Below are 18,002 nucleotides of genomic sequence, written 5' to 3'. Positions count from 1 at the left end.
TATGAATAGACCAATAACAAGGGCAGAAGTCAAGGTAGCAATTAAGAGCTACCACACACAAAAAGCCCAGGTCCAGATGGGTTCACAGCCGAATTCTACCAGACACACAAAGAGGAGCTGGTACCATTCCTTCTGAAACTATTCCAAATAATCCAAAAAGAGGGAATCCTTCCCAAATCATTTTATGAGACCAATATCATCCTGATACCAAAACCCGGTAGAGATCCAACAAGAAAAGAAAACTTCAGGCCAATATCCATGATGAACATAGATGCAAAAATCTTCAATAAAATATTGGCAAGCTGATTGCAACAGCAAATCAAAAAACTTATCCATCATGATCAAGTAGGATTCATCCCGGGGATGCAAGGCTGGTTCAACATATGCAAGTCTATAAACATAATTCACCAGATAAACAGATCCAAAAACAAAAACCACATGATTATCTCAATTGACGCAGAGAAGGCATTTGACAAAATTCAACAGCCCTTCATGCTAAAAACTCTCAATAAACTTGGTATCGATGGAACGTATCTCAAAGTAATAAAAGCTATTTATGACAAACCTACAGCCAATATCATACTGAATGGGGAAAAACTGGAAGCATTCCCTTTGAAATCTGGCACTAGACAAGGATGCCCTCTTTCACCACTCCTATTCAATATAGCACTGGAAGTTCTAGCCAGAGCAATCAGGCAAGAAAAAGAAATAAAGTGTATTCAAATAGGAAAGGTGGAAGCCAAATTGTCTCTATTTGCAGATGACATGATAGGATACCTAGAAGACCTTATCGCCTCAGCCCAAAAACTCCTGAAACTGATAAGCAACTTCAGCAAAGTCTCAGGATATAAAATCAATGTGCAAAAATCACAAGCATTCGTATACACCAATAACAGACGTAAAGAGAGCCAAATCAAGAATGAACTACCATTCACAATTGCTACAAAAAGAATAAAATACTTAGGAATACAACTCACAAGGAACGTAAGGGACCTCTTCAAGGAAAACTACAAACCACTGCTCAACGAAATAAGAGAGGACAGAAACAGATGGAGAAACATTCCATGTTCATGGTTAGGAAGAATTAACATCATGAAAATGGCTATGCTGCCCAAAGTAATTTACAGAATCAACGCTATCCCCATCAAGCTACCATTGACTTTCTTCACAGAACTGGAAAAAAACACCATGAACTTCATATGGAACCAAAAGAGAGCCCACATAGCCAAGTCAATTCTAAACAAAAAGAACACAGCAGGGGGCATCACACTACCGGATTTCAAACTATACAAGGCTATAGTAATCAAAACAGCATGGTACTGGTACGAAAACAGAGATATAGACCAATGGAACAGAACAGAGGCATCGGAGGCAACACAACATATCTACAACTATACAATCTTTGATAAACCTGACAAAAACAAGCAATGGGGAAAGGATTCCCTGTTTAATAAATGGTGTTGGGTAAACTGGCTACCATGTGCAGAAAGCAGAAACTGGACCCCTTCCTGACACCTTACACTAAAATTAACTCCAGATGGATTAAAGACTTAAACATAAGGCCTGCCACCATAAAAACCCTAGAAGGAAATCTAGGCAAAACCATCTAGGACATAGGAGTAGGCAAGGACTTCATGACCAAAACATCAAGAGCATTGGCAACAAAAGCCAAAATAGACAAATGGGACCTAATCAAACTCCACAGCTTCTGCACGTCAAAAGAAACAGTCACTAGAGTGAATCAGCAACCAATAGAATGGGAAAAAATTTTTGCAGTTTACCCATCTGACAAAGGGCTGATATCCAGAATTTACAAAGAACTCAAACAGATTTACAGGAAAAAAACAAACAAGCCCATTCAAAAATGGGCAAAGGATACGAACAGACACTTTAGAAAAGAAGACACATATGAGGCCAACAATCATATGAAATAAATGCACATCATCACTGGTCATCAGAGAGATGCAAATCAAAACCACATTGAGATACCATCTCATGCCAGTTAGAATGGCGATCATTAAAAAATCTGGAGACAACAGATGCTGGAGAGGATGTGGAGAAATAGGAACACTTTTACACTGTTGGGAGTGTAAATTAGTTCAACCATTGTGGAAGACAGTGTGGCGATTCCTCAAGGCCTTGGAAATTGAAATTCCATTTGACCCAGCAATCTCATTACTGGGTATATATCCAAAGGACTATAAATCGTTCTACTATAAGGACAGATGCACACGAATGTTCATTCCTGCACTGTTTACAATAGCAAAGACCTGGAACCAACCCAAATGCCCATCGATGATAGACTGGATTGGGAAAATGGGGCACATATACACCATGGAATATTATGCAGCAATCAGAAATGATGAGTTTGTGTCCTTTGTAGGGACATGGATGAATCTGGAGAACATCATTCTCAGCAAACTGACACAAGAACAGAAAATGAAATACCGCATATACTCACTCATAGGCGGGTGATGAAAAATGAGAACACATGGACACAGGGAGGGGAGTACTACACACTGGGGTCTATTGGGGGGAAAAGGGGAGGGCCAGCGGGGGAGGGGGATTTGGGGAGGAGTAGCCTGGGGAGAAATGCCAAATGTGGGTGAAGGGGAGAAAGGACGCAAAACACACTGCCATGTGTGTACCTATGCAACTGTCTTGCATGTTCTACACATGTACCCCAAAACCTAAAATGCAATAAAAAATTTAAAAAAAAATGATACAGTTTTACTTTCAACTGTGAAATACTTTTTTTAAAGTGCAAAAGGAGAGAATTGTCTATTATGTTATCCTGATATTTTCTATTTGTTTTGTTTTTCCTTCAACTTTTCTACTTATTTTTAATTGACAAAGAATAATTGTATGTATAGGCTATGGTGTGTGGTTTTGATATATTTATATATTGTAGGATAATATTTTTGATATATTTGTACATATGTAAATCATGTAAATTAGCATATCTATCACCTGACCAGTTACCATCTTCATTCTTAATATTTGAAGATTCTGTGTATTCATGTCCCTTCTGTCTGACAAATTTCCTTTAACAAATCATCTGTACTACAAATCCCCATGACACAAGTTTACCTAAATAACAAACCTTCACATGTACCCCTGAACATAAATAAAAGATTTTAAAAACCTAATTAACAACTTCTTTAAAGTGGGTTGCTTTCAAGATGAGTTATGAAGAAATTTGATTTGTCTTCATCTGAGAATGCCTTTATTTTAACTTCATTTTGGATACAGATTATTAGGTATAGGATTCTAGATTGGCAATTCTTCTGTTTTGGCATTTCAAAAATATTAGAGAACTAATACTGCAGAAATATATATTACTCCTGTATTAGTAGTACCACTTTCTACTACTGTGAGTAGTATTATATACGTAGAAATATTGTAGTACCGATATGGCGATACTAAACAGTACAGTACCAACATTAATAGTGCTATTAGAGTTCTGGTCTCCATGATTTCTGATGAGAAATCTAGTCATTTGAATTATTGTTCCCCTTTAGGTAATGTGTTGCTTTTCTCTGGCTTCTTTCAAGATATTTATATTTGCCTTCAGTTTCAGCAGTTTGAGTGTGATATATCTTTGTGGATTTCTTCACATCTTGTTTAGGATTTAGTGAGCATCTTCAATCTGTGGGTTTTAGCTTTTGCCACACTTGGGGAAATTTTTAGCCTTTATTTTTTCAGGTATGTTTTCGCCATCACACTTTCTTTTCTCGCCTTTGGACACTGATGACATGAATATTACACATTTTGTTTTCATATAGTGCCACAGGTCTCCGCGGGTCTGCTTGGTTTTTTTTCAATCTTTTTCTCTTTCTCTTTTTCAGATTGGATAATTTCTATTGATGTGCCTTCAAGGTCACTGAATATTTCCTCCATCATCTCTAATCTGCAATGGAGTCTATCCAGTGAGTTTTTTTTTAATTTCAATTATTATTTTTTCAGTTTCTATGTAATTCTTTTATAAATCTTCTATTTCTTAATGAGGCTTCTTGTTTTTTTTTAAATTTATTTCAAAATTTTTTATGATTGCTAGTTAGAACATTTGGGTAATGACCACATTAAAATCTTTGCCAGGTAATTCCAACGTCTGTGACATCTGGGCATTGGCATCTGTTGATTGTTTTCGCCACAGGAGTTAAGCATTTTCTGGTTCTTGGTATGTTGAATAATTTTGGATTGGATCTGAACATTTTGAATAGGATATTATACAACTTTAGGCCTTATTTAACTCCTGTAGAAAATGTTTCTCTCTCTCTCTTTTTTTTTTTTCCAGAAGCAAATCAATCTGCTTAGGTTCAGGTAGCAAGTTTCAACCCCCAACCCCCACCTTCTGTGGACTATGGTTCCAATATCGATTCAGTTTTCAAACCTTGGTAGTGCTATTTAGATACACCAGTCTATGAACCCGGGTTGTGGTCTCTCTGTTAGTTCAGTTCTGAGATTATTAGGAATGCTGATTAGGATCAAATCCATGCAGGCATGGCCTGGATAGGAGCACAGAAATTCATGAACCACTTTATGCAGTTACGTTCCTAAGCTCCTGTGTCTTATGTCTCTGGCACTTTACATTTGCCTCAGGCTCTCTTTTTCTTCCTTTAGCTAGAAAGTTGGGGCTCTAGTTACCTTGCTCTGTCATGCATTTAGCGGTGCCTATATCCAAGGTTGTGGTGCAGGAGGACAGAGGAAAGGAGGCTAATGTAATACTCTAATAGTAGGGACACTGGATATGGAGTATTTAGAAACAATAACTTTTCTGTAAATCTAGAACTATTCTAATTTTTTTTTTTTTAGCAATCGGTGTTTGCCTCACCTCTTGAGTCACAGGTCCCCTCCCTCAGAACTTTGGTTCCTGTGGCCTCCTATAGAGAGGCCTCTGTTACCAACATCACAGGATGGCTTGTGGACTGGTTATGAGAAAACAGGGAGAAGGAAGAAATGGGGATCTCCACACTCCCTCTACGTGTGAGCAGTTCTCTTCTTTTTTTTTTTCTTTTTGGAGAGGGAGTCTCGCACTGTCACCTGGGCTGGAGTGCAATGGCGTGATCTGGGCTCACTGCAACCTCCCCCTCCCGGGTTCGTGTGATTCTCCTGCCTCATCCTCACAAGTAGCTGGGATTACAGGCACACACTAGCACATCTGGCTAATTTTTTGTATTTTTAGTAGAGACAGGGTTTCACTATGTTGACCAGACTGGTCTCGATCTTCTGATCTTGTGATCCACCCACATTGGCCTCCCAAAGTGCTGGGATTACAGGCATGAGCCACCGTGCCCAGCCCGTAGTTCCTTTTCTGTGCCTGGAGCCAGAACTGGAAGGTCTCTTTTGGAGCTCAGTCTCATCACACACATGCTCACTTCCCAATTTCAATCTGCATTGCATTCAGGTGAAGAGATACTGGAGGAAAAGCAATGGTAAACTCACCTTGGTTTGGTTGTTTAAATTCCCATCTTCTCCAACCCACCTGCTATAATTTATTTTTCAGAATCTTTAGCTGCTCCATGAATTCTGCATTGAGTTGAAGGAGAAAGCAGGAGTGTGTTGTTTTCATCTTTTTTTTTCTTTCAACTTTACCTCTTTTAAAAAGTTGTAATTATTATATATAATATACATAAGAAAAGTATACACAGTGTAAATATATTGTTGGGTGATATATCAGTTTATATGTTGTTGGGTGATATATCAATTTATATTAATATAAATTGATAACTGTGGAGCAACCACCCAGGTTAAGAAAGAAGATATGAATGAGAGTCTGAAAGCCTCCATGACAACTCACTTCCTTTGTGCTAGAAGTAAGCATTATCTCCCAATTTATGGCACCTATTTTCTGATTTTTCTTTTATTTGCCACCTATACCATACCATAGTATGATTTAGTTATATCTTTTTGAACTTCATATAAATTAAATAATACTTTATATAATCTTTTGTGTCTGACCTCTTTTCGTCATTGTTCATGAGATCCATCAATATTGTCTGTAGCTGCCATTAATTAATAATCACCTTTGTATTCCACTGAAAAAATATATAACAATAGATTTATGCATTCACATGTTGATGGGCGTTTGGGGTGTTTCCAGTTTGGGGCTGTTATGAACGATGCCTCTGTGACATTTTTATACATTTCTCTTGGAGTGCATGAGCTGAGTTTCTCTGGGACAAATACTGACCCAGTGGAGTTGCCGGGTCATAGAATATGTCTTCAGCATCAATAATAGTGGCAAACTGTTTTCTCAAGTTTTTTTCCAGTTTACACTCTTACCAGTGGATGAGAATCCCTGTGGCTCCACTAGGGCTGTGCCTTAGTCATGTTTGTACCTATCATGCATGACACAAATATGTTCAATCTGCATTTGTTAAGCCATCGAACTGACAGCTGGCTATGATTGTGTTATGTGTGACTGAGATGAAATTGTTTTGTCCGGATTTTGAAAAGCCTTGGGTTATGCTCCATCTTAATTAGAAAGGAATTGAGGACATGTCACAACAATTATCTCCTGTGAAAAATGTGCTCAAGAAAGCTAATGATGATTTGTGAAGGAGAAAGAAGATGCTGAGTCTTTTGAAGACTTTGATGTCATATCAAAGGCCCTCATCTTGTTACTTGAGAGTGATAGGTTTGGTGGGAGGCTGTGGACAGTGGGATAGACCCAGTATAAAAGAGGGATTATTTCAGGAACCACAGGACAGGAAAGAAAATCATAACTGAGTAAATGCCATGGTTGAGGAATAGCATGTGAGGCATTTGTTGTTTCGTGTCAAGAATTACAATTTACTCCATCAAAGTTGTGGCATTCTAGACTAGATGGAAAGAAGTCAAACTGTGCAGTATTAGAACAGGTGACTCCACTCCATTTCTGAATGCCAATTTTGGGAAGTGACCTAGGCTCTTAAACTATTTTAAAGAAATGAATCTGAAAAATCATCAAAACCTGGGTGACAGGTTAATATGTAGAAACAGTCTCATGGGCTTACAGGGGTTAACTACAAAATTTATAAAATCCTTCCGAATCTGGTACAGATGAAAAAGTTGCTATGAGAGATAGGATATTCGGAATTAAGTGAAAATTATTTTAGAAACTCACTGAAGAGATAAGTTTTTGGACAACAAAATAAAATCCATTCAATATAGCAGCTGGACTAAATAATGACAGTAAACATTTATTATTATTACATTTCCAAGCTCTGTCTGGGTGCCTTATGTGGATTTTCTCAGTGAATCCTCACAGCAACTCTATAAAGTTGAAATTATTATCCCTATTTTTACAAACTGGGAAGGGAGGCAAAGAGGGGTTTGAGTGACTTGCACAAGATCACATGGCCAATAAATGTTGCAGAAGAACCAAATATAGGCAGAGAGATGCCGGAGCCTACATGCTACTCAATTTCCCCTGGTTTTAAAAATAAATGACCAGGTGCCATGGCTCACACCTGTAATCCCAGCACTTTGGGAGGCTGAGGCAGGCAGATCACCTGAAGTCGGGAGTTCGAGACCAGCCTGACCAACATGGTGAAAGCCCATCTCTACTAAAAATACAAAATTAGCTGGGTGTGGTGGCACACGCCTGTACTCCCAGCTACTTGGGAGGCTGAGGCAGGAGACTCACTTGTACTTGGGAGGCAGAGGTTGCAGTAAGCCGAGATTGTACCATTGCACTCCATCCTGGGCAATGAGAGTGAAACTCTGTCTCAAAAAAGGAGAAAAAATGGAGGACTTAGGAAGATGGCACTGTAGGACCAACTCAGGATTGCAGCTCCCAGTCAATCCGCAGAGGGTGAGTGGATGACACATTTACATAGGGATCTTTATTGTCCACAGACTAGGAGATTCCCAGGTGTAAGAGTCCCATGGGCCACGCAGCAGTTTGGGCCAGCGTGGCTGTTTGGGCCAAGGCCGCAGTGCAGCGACACTCTGTACAAAATACACTGGTTTAGTTGCTCTGTTAAACCGGCAATTGGAGATTTCAGAAGGCAGATTAGCACATTCATCTGATTAAACGAGACTTAAACAGAAAGCCAGCCCAGGAGATTCCCGGGCAGCAACGTGGTTTGAGCCGGTGCAGTGGGTCGCTGCATGGGAAATCACACAGATTCTGGTGCCCTTGCAGCAGACGACTGGAACACCTGGGAGAGAGTCAACTGCTCAACTTAAAAAAAGAAAAGAAAAGGGCTCTGAGGCAGGGAGCCAGGTGATCAGGCTCGGCAGGTCCCACCCCACAAAAACAAACAAAACAGCAATTGGAAACACTTGGGATTGAGAGTTCCACAGCAAGCACAGCGGAGCCCAGGATGGTGCAGCTCAGAGTGGGAGGGGCGTCCGCCATTACCAAGGCACTCGACCCCTATGGAGCTACACTGCCATTGCTGACAAAGCCTGCCATTGCCGAGGCAACCCGCTGTTGCTGGGACAACCCACAATAACAGAGAGAGTCCACCACTACAGAGGCGAGCACACCCATATAAACAAGACTACAAGGAATTACACACAGCAGCAGGGCGGAGCCCACAGCAACAAGGTGGAGCCCATGGCAACAGGGCAGAACCCACAGCAGCTCAGCATAGCCACTGCAGGCAAGCAGTGATTAGACTGCCCCCTTGCTGGGCAGGACAGTGCAATGGATACTCATAAATGGAGCCCTAACTCCCTGGGACAGAGCACCTGAGGGAAAAAAAGGGGCTTTATGAGTTCTGCTGCAGCAGACTTAAACGTACCTGCCTAGCAGCCCTGAATGAACAATGCAGCTCACAGCTCAGCACTTGAGCGCCTATAAAGTACAGACTGTCTCCTCAAGCAGCTCCCTGACCCCTGTATATCCAAAGAGTCACCTCACAAAGGACTGTTCAGACTGATATTTGCCGGGCATCATTCTGGGACAAAGAGAGCAGAAAAAGAATCTGGTAGCAACCCTTACATTTCTGCAACTGCTACAGGTGTTCCCCAGACAAGCAGGGCCTGGAGTGGACCTCAGCAGTCCTACAGCAGTGGGGCCAGACTGTTTAGAAGGAAAACTAAGAAACAGAAATACTTCATTATCAACAATCTTGACGTCCACTCAGAGACGCAATCAGAAAACCAGCAACCACTCAGACGACAGGTGGATAAATCCACAAAGATGGTAAGAAACCAGTGCAAAAAGGAGGAAAACACCCCAAACCAGAATACCTCACCTCCTAAAAAGGACCAAAACTCCTCACCAGCAAGGGAACAAAGCTGAACAGAGAATGAGTGTGATGAAATGATGGAATCAGACTTCACAAGGTGGGTAATGAGAAACTTCTGTGAGCTAAAAGAACATGTTCTAAATCAATGCAAAGAAACTAAGAACCTTGAAAAAAGATTTGAAAAAAAATTTAAGGAAATGATAACAAGAATGGACAATTTAGAGAGCAATATGACTGAATTGAAGAAGCTGAAAAACACAACACGAGAACTTCGTGAAGCATGCACGACTTTCAACAGCCAAATTGACCAAGCAGAAGAAAGGATATCAGAAGTCGAAGATCAACTAAATGAAATAAAATCAGAAGGCAAGATTAGAAAAAATAGCGCTAAAAGGAATGAACAAAGTCTCCAAGAAATGTGGGACTATGTGAAGAGACCTAATCTACGTTTGATAGGTGTACCTGAATGTGATGAAGAGAATGAATCCAAGCTGCAAAATAGTCTTCAGGATATTATCCAGGAAAATTTCTCCAATCTACCAAGGCAGGCCAATTTTGAAGTCCAGGAAATACAGAGAACACCACAAAGATATTCCGCAAGAAGAGCAACCCCAAGGCACATAATTGTCAGATTCACCACGGAGGAAATGAAGAAGAAAATGATAAGGGCAGCCAGAAAGAAAGGTCAGGTCACCCAAAAAGGGAAGCCCATCAGACTCACAGCACATCTCTCGGCAGAAACCCTACAAGCCAGAAGAGAGTGGGGGCCAATATTCAACATCCTTAAAGAAAAGAACTTTCAACCCAGAATTTCATATCCAGCCAAACTGAGTTTCATAAGTGAAGGAAAAATAAAATCCTTTGCAAACAAGCAAGTACTCAGAGATTTCATCACACCAGGCCTGCTTTACAAGAGCTCCTGAAAGAGGCACTACACATAGAAAGGAACAACCAGTACCAGCCATTCCAAAAACATACCAAATGCTAAAGAGCATCAACAAAATGAAGAATCTGCATCAACTAATGGTCCAAACAGCCAGCTAGCATCAAAATGGCAGTATCAAATTCACACATAACAATATTAGCCCTAAATGTAAATGGGCTAAATGCACCAATCCAAGACACAGACTGGCAAATTGGATAAAAAGTCAAAACCCATCAGTGTGCTGTAACCAGAAAACCCATCTCACAGGCAGGGATACACAAAGGCTCAAAATAAATGGATGGAGGAGGATTTACCAAGCAAATGGAGAGAAAAAAAAAACAAAAAAAAAACAGGACTTGCAATTCTCGTCTCTGATAAAATAGACTTTAAAGCAACAGAGACAAAGAAGGCCATTACATAATGGTAAAAGGATCAATACAACAACAAGAAGAGCTTATGATCCTAAATATATATCCGAATACAGGAGCACCCAGATATATAAGGCAAGTTCTTAAAAACTTACAAAGAGACTTAGACTCCCACACAATAACAGTGGGAGACTTTAACACTTTACTGTCAATATTAGACAGATCGACCAGACAGAAAATTAACAAGGCTAAACAGGAGTTGAACTCAGACCTGGAACAAGCAAAACTGATAGACATTTACAGAACTCTCCACCCCAAATCCACAGAATATACATTCTTCTCAGCACCACATCACACCTACTCTAAAATTGACCACATAATTGGAAGTAAAGCACTCCTCAGCAAATGCAAAACAACTGAAATCATAACAAACAGTCTCTCAGACCATAGTGCAATCAAGTTAGAACTCAGAATTCAGAAACTAACTCAGAACCGCACAGCTTCATGGAAACTGAACAACTGGCTCTTGAATGTTGATTGTATAAACAATGAAATGAAAGCAGAAATAAAGAAGTTCTTTGAAACCAATGAGAACGAAAACACAACATACCAGAATCTCTGGGACACATTTAAAGCAGTCTCTAGAGGAAAATATATAGCAATAAGTGCCCCCATGAGAAGAGTAGAGAGATCCAAAATTGACACCCTATCATCAAAATTTAAAGAGCTAGAGGAGCAAGATAAAAAAAAAAAAAACCCAAAACCTAGCAGAAGACAAGAAATAACCAAGTTCAGAGCAGAACTGAAGGAGATAGAGACATGAAAAACCCTTCAAAAAAATCAATAAATCCAAGAGCTGGTTTTTTGAAAAGATCAACAAAATAGACCACTAGCCAGATTGATAAAAAACAAAAGAGAGAAGAACCAAATAGATGCAATAAAAAATGATAAAGGGGAAATCACCACAGATTCCACAGAAATTCAAACCATCATCAGAGAATATTTCAAACAACTCTATGCACATAAACTAGTAAACCTGGAAGAAATGGATAAATTCCTGGACACCTGTGTCCTCCCAAGCCTAAACCAGGAGGAAGCTGAAACTATGAATAGACCAATAACAAGGTCTGAAGTTGAGGCAGCAATTAAGAGCCTACCACACAAAAAAAGCCCAGCTCCAGAGGGGTTCTCAGCTGAATTCTACCAGACACACAAAGAAGAGCTGGTATTATTCCTTCTGAAACGATTCCAAATAATCCAAAAAGAGGGACTCCTTCCCAAATCATTTTATGAGACCAACATCATCCTCATACCGAAACCCAGAAGATATCCAAAAAGAAAAGAAAACTTCAGGCCAATATCCATGATGAACATAGATGTGAAAATCTTCAATAAAATACCGGCAAGCCGATTGCAACAGCACATCAAAAAACTTATTCATCATGATCAAGTAGGATTTATCCTGGGATGCAAGGCTGGTTCAACATATGCAAGTCTATAAATGTAATTCACCACATAAACAGAACCAAAAACAAAAACCACATGATTATCTCAATTGACACGGAGAAGGCATTTGACAAAATTCAACAGCCCTTTATGCTAAAAACCCTCAATAAACTCGGTATTGATGGAACGTATCTCAAAATAATAAAAGCTGTTTACGACAAACCAACAGCCAATATCATACTGAACAAGCAAAAACTGGAAGCATTCCCTTTGAAATCCGGCACTAGACAAGGATACCCTCTCTCACCACTCCTATTCAATATAGTGCTGGAAGTTCTAGCCAGAGCAATCAGGCAAGATAAAGAAATAAAAGGTATTCAAATAGGAAAGGAGGAAGCCAAATTGTCTCTATTTGCAGATGACATGATAGTATACCTAGAAGACCCCATCACCTCAGCCCAAAAACTCCTGAAACTGATAAGCAACTTCAGCAAAGTCTCAGGATATAAAATCAATGTGCAAAAATCACAAGCATTCGTATACACCAATAACAGACTTAAAGAGAGCCAAATCAAGAATGAACTGCCATTCACAATTGCTACAAAAAGAATAAAATACCTAGGAATACAACTTACAAGGAATGTAAGGGACCTCTTCAAGGAAAACTACAAACCACTGCTGAACAAAATAAGAGAGGACACAAACAGATGGAGAAACATTCCATGTTCATGGTTAGGAAGAATCAATATTGTGAAAATGGCCATACTGCCCTAAGTAATTTACAGAATCAACGCTATCCCCATCAAGCTACCATTGACTTTCTTCACAGAACTGGAAAAAACCACCTTGAACTTCATATGGAACCAAAAGAGAGCCCACATAGCCAAGTCAATTCTAAGCAAAAAGAACACACAGGAGGCATCACACTACCGGACTTCAAACTATACTACAAGGCTACAGTAATCAAAACAGCATGGTACTGGTACTAAAACGGAGATATAGAACAATGGAACAGAACAGAGGCATCAGAGGCAACACAACATGTCTACAACCATACAATCTTTGATAAACCTGACAATAGCAATGGGGAAAGGACTCCCTATTTAATAAATGGTGTTGGGAAAACTGGCTAGCCATGTGCAGAAAGCAGAAACTGAACCCCTTCCTGACACCTTACACTAAAATTACTCCAGATGGATTAAAGACTTAAACATAAGACCCAGCACCATTAAAACCCTAGAAGAAAATCTAGGCAACACCATTCAGGACATAGGAGTAGGCAAGGACTTCATGACCAAAACACCAAAAGCATTGGCAACAAAAGCCAAAATAGACAAATGGGACCTAATGAAACTCCACAGCTTCTGCAGGGCAAAAGAAACAGTCACTAGAGTGAATTGGCAACCAACAGAATGGGAAAAAATTTTTGCAGTTTACCCATCTGACAAAGGGCTGAAATCCAGAATTCACAAAGAACTCAAACAGATTTGCAAGAAAAAAAAACCAGACAAGCCCATTCAAAAATGGGCAAAGAATATGAACAGACACTTTACAAAAGAAGACATACATGAGGCCAAGAAACATATGAAAAAATGCTCATCATCCCTGGTCATTAGAGAGATGCAAATCAAAACCACATTGAGATACCACCTCACGCCAGTTATAATGGCGATCATTAAAAAATCTGGAGACAATAGATGCTGGAGAGGAGGTGGAGAAATAGAAACACTTCTACACTGCTGGTGGGAGTGTAAATTAGTTCAACCATTGTGGAAGACAGTGTGGCGATTCCTCAAGGGCCTAGAAATAGAAATTCCATTTGACCCAGCAATCCCATTACTGGGTATATATCCAAAGGAGTATAAATCGTTCTACCATAAGGACACATGTACACAAATGTTCATTCCAGCACTGTTTACAATAGCAAAGACCTGGAATCAACCCAAATGCCCATCGATGATAGACTGGATTGGGAAAATGGGGCACATATACACCATGGAATATTATGCAGCAATCAAAAATGATGAGTTCGTGTCGTTTGTAGGGACATGGATGAATCTGGAGAACATCATTCTCAGCAAACTGACACAAGAACAGAAAATGAAATACCACATATTCTCACTCATAGGTGGGTGACGAATAATGAGAACACATGGACACAGGGATGGGAGCAGTACACACTGGGATCTATTGGGGGGAAAAGGGGAGGAACAGCGGTGGGGGAGCTGGGGAGGGATAGCCTGGGGAGAAATGCCAAATGTGGGTGAAGGGGAGGAAGGCAGCAAAACACACTGCCACGTGTGTACCTATGCAACTATCTTGCATGTTCTGCACATGTACCCCAACACCTAAAATGCAATTTAAAAAGGAGAAAAATATTAATATGTATACAGTAAAACTCACTTTATTTTGCTGTACTGTTTATGAGTTTTAACATATACTTAGTTGTGTATTGCCACCTTCAAGATAGTGACACAGAACTGCTTCATCATCTCAAAATTGTCCTCTTGGTGTTCCTTTATAGTTCCCCGCTTCCCTGACCCTTCCTTTTTGGCTACACTAAAATTCAGAAGTTGTTTCTCCAGAAAGTCATATAAATGGAATCGCATAAAGTGTAACCTTTCAGATTGGCTTATTTTACTTAGTATAATGCCTTTGAGATTCATCTAAAGTTGTGACTGTAACTGTTGTTTTTTTTAAGTTCTCTTTGATGTTCTATTACTTGGATGGACCACAGTTGGTTCATTCATTCTTCTGTGAAGGACTTTTTTGTTGTCTTCAGTTTTGGGCAATTTTGAAGGAAGCTACAATAAATATGCATATACGGGTTTTTGGCTGAACATGTTTCTATTCCTCTAGTGTAAATATTAAGAGTATGATTTCTTGGTCAGGTAGTATGTTTATACAACTTTATATGAAATTGCCAAAATGTTTTCCTGAGAGGTTATATCATTTTTCACTCCCGTCAGCAATGCACAAAATATCCAGTTGTTCCACATCCTTACCAGCACTTAGTAGTATCAAATTTTTAAAAATATTGTATGTTAGCCATTCTAATCTGTGTGTAGATGTGTTTCATGATTTTAATTTGCATTTTGTTAATGACCAATGGTGTTGAGGATTTTTTTTCATGTGCTTATTTGCCGTCTAAATATCTTTTTTGATAAAGTGTTTGTTTAAATCTTTTGCTCCTTTTCACAAATTGAGTTTTTTCTTCTTAGTGAGTTTTTAAGCATTTTAAATATATTCCATATACATTTTTTGTATGATATGTGATTTACAGTATTTTCTCCTAGTCTCCAGCTTATTATTTCATTCCTTTTTTTAAAATTATACTGAAAGTTGTTACTGTAATTTCTGGGGGTACATGTGCAGAATGTGCAGGTTTGTTACATAGGTATACACGTGCCATGATGGTTTGCTGCATCCATCACCCTGTCATCTACATTAGGTATTTCTCCTAATGCTCTCTGTCCCCTTTCCCCCTACCCCCTGCTATCCGTCTCCTAGCCCCCAACCCCCTGACAGGCCCTGGTGTGTGATGTTCTCCTCCCTGTGTCCATGTGTTCTCATTGTTCAACACTCACTTATGAGTGAGAACATGTGGTGTTTGGTTTTCTGTTCTTGCATCAGTTTACTGAGAATGATGGTTTCCAGATTTATCCATATCCCTGCAAAGGACATTAACTCATCCTTTTTTTATGGCTGCATAGTATTCCATGGTGTATATGTGCCACAATTTCTTTATTCAGTCTATTATTGATGGGCATTTGGGTTGGTTCCAAGTCTTTGCTGTTGTAAATAGTGCCACAGTAGACATACATGTGCAAGTGTCTTTATAACAGAATGATTTATAATCCTTTGGGTATATACCCAGTAATGGGTTTCCTGGGTCAAATAGAATTTCTGTTTTTAGATCCTTGAGGAATAGCTACACTGCCTTCTACAATGGTTGAACTAATTTACACTCCCACCAACAGTGTAAAAGCATTTCTATTTTTCCACATCCTCTCCAGCATCTGTTGTTTCCAGATTTTTTAATGATCACCATTCTAACTGGTATGAGATGGTATCTCAATGTGGTTTTGATTTGCATCTCTCTAATGACCAGTGATGATGGGCTTTTTTTCATATGTTTGTTGGCTGCATAAATGTTGTCTTTTAAGAAGGGTCTGTTCATATCCTTCGCTCATTTTTTCATAGGATTGTTTTTTTTTCTTCTACATTTGTTTAAATTCTTTGTAGATTCTAGATATTAGCCCTTTGTCTGATGGGTAGATTGCAAAATTTTTTCCCATTCTGTTGGTTGCCAGTTCACTCTAATGATAGTTTCTTATGCTGTTCAGATGCTCTTTAGTTTAATTAGATTCAATTTGTGTATTTAGGCTTTTGTTACCATTGATTTTTTAGTTATGAAGTCCTTGCCCATGCCTATGTCCTGAATGGTATCGCCTAGATTTCCTTCTAGGGTTTTTATGGTTTCAGGTCTTATGTTTAAATCTTTAATCCATATGGAGTTAATTTTTGTATAAAGTGTAAGGAAGGGATCCAGTTTCAGCTTTCTGCATATGCCTACCCAGTTTTCCCAACACCATTTATTAAATAGGGAATCCTTTCCCCATTGCTCGTTTTTGTCAGGTTTGTCAAAGATCAGATGGTTATAGGTGTGTGGTGTTATTTCTGAGGCCTCTGTTTCGTTCCATTGTTCTATATCTCTGTTTTGGTACCGGTACCATGCTGTTTTGATTACTGTAGGCTTGCAGTATAGTTTGCAGTCAGGTAGAGTGATACTTCCAGCTTTGGTTTTTTGTTTTTTATTTGCTTAGGATTGTCTGGGCTATTGGGCTCTTTTTTGGTTCCATATGAAGTTTAAGGTTTTTTTTCCAATTCTGTGAAGAAAATCAGTGGTAGCTTGATGGTAGCATTGAATCTATAAATTACTTTGGGCAGTATGGCCATTTCCGTGATATGATTCTTTGTAACCATGAGCATGGAATATTTTCTCTCTGTTTGTGGTTTGTAGTTCTTCTTGAAGAGATCCTACACATCCCTTGTTAGTTGTATCCCTAGGTGTTTTATTCTCTTTATTGCAGTTGTGAATGGGAGTTCACTAATAATTTGGCTCTTTGTCTGTTATTGGTGTATAGGAATGCTTGTGATTTTTGCACGTTGGTTTTGTATCCTGAGACTTTGATGAAGTTGCTTATCAGTTTCAGGAGATTTTGGGCTGAGACAATGGGTTCTTCAAAATATGCAATCATGTTGCCTGCAAATAAAGACAATTTCACTTTCTCTTTTCCTAATTGAATACTTTTATTTCTTTTTCTTGCCTGATTGCCCTGGCTAGAACTTCCAGTACTATATTGAATAGGAGTGGTGAGAGAGGGCATCCTTGTCTTGTGCCAGTTTTCAAAGGGAATGCTTTCAGTTTTTGCCCATTCAGTATGATATTGGCTGTGGGTTTGTCATAAATAGCTCTTATTATTTTGAGATACATTCTATTGATACCTAGTTTATTGAGAGTTGTTAGCATAAAGGGCTGTTGAATTTTGTCAAAGGCCTTTTTCTGCATCTATTGAAATAATCATGTGGTTTTTGTCATTGGTTCTGTTTATGTGATGGATTATGTTTATAGATTTGTGTATATTGAACCAGACTTGCATCCCCAAGATGAAGCCAACTTGATCATGATGGATAAGCTTTTTGATTTGCTGTTGGATTCTGTTTGCCAGTATTTTATTGAGGATTTTTGCATCAATCTTTATCATGGATATTGGCCTGAAATTTTCTTTTTTAGTTGTATCTCTGCCAGGTTTTGGTATCAGGATGATGTTGGCCTCATAAAATTAGTTAGGGAGGATTCCTTCTTTTGGTATTGTTTGGAACACTGCCTCCAATGGATCAAAAATTTTTAGTTTTAATGTTATATAATTTTTCAGTTTATTATTTTATGGATCATGCTTTTGCTATCATGTCTAAGATTTTTTTTTGCCTAACCAAAGACGAAGATATTTTCCTATAATGTTTTCTTTGGGGTTTTATATGATTATGTTTTTCATTTATGTATATATGCATATA

At 38.9% G+C, this 18,002-nt stretch overlaps 1 protein-coding gene across 11 annotated transcripts in view; it reads left to right on the top strand.

Annotated features, from left to right (window-relative positions):
- The window catches only part of LOC144577990 (uncharacterized), a 206,605-nt gene that overhangs the window by 97,112 nt on the left and 91,491 nt on the right, over positions 1-18,002 (top strand). For 7 of the 11 annotated variants that reach the window (XR_013522902.1, XR_013522896.1, XR_013522892.1 and 4 more), the window contains one exon: positions 3,849-3,929. Coding sequence is in view for 2 of the 11 variants with exons in the window: in XM_078339246.1 (XP_078195372.1) it covers positions 3,849-3,929 (81 nt within the window). In the remaining 9 variants the exon portion in view is untranslated. Of the gene's footprint in view, positions 1-3,848; positions 3,930-4,098; positions 4,181-18,002 lie in introns of all 11 variants that reach the window. The other 4 variants (XR_013522897.1, XR_013522895.1, XR_013522901.1 and 1 more) reach the window with 1 other exon arrangement.

This window comes from Callithrix jacchus, chromosome 1 (genome assembly GCF_049354715.1).
Source record: "Callithrix jacchus isolate 240 chromosome 1, calJac240_pri, whole genome shotgun sequence".
NCBI lineage: Eukaryota > Metazoa > Chordata > Mammalia > Primates > Cebidae > Callithrix > Callithrix jacchus.
The sequence above is the reverse complement of the archived record's forward strand: the minus strand, read 5'-3'. Positions and strand labels throughout refer to the sequence as shown.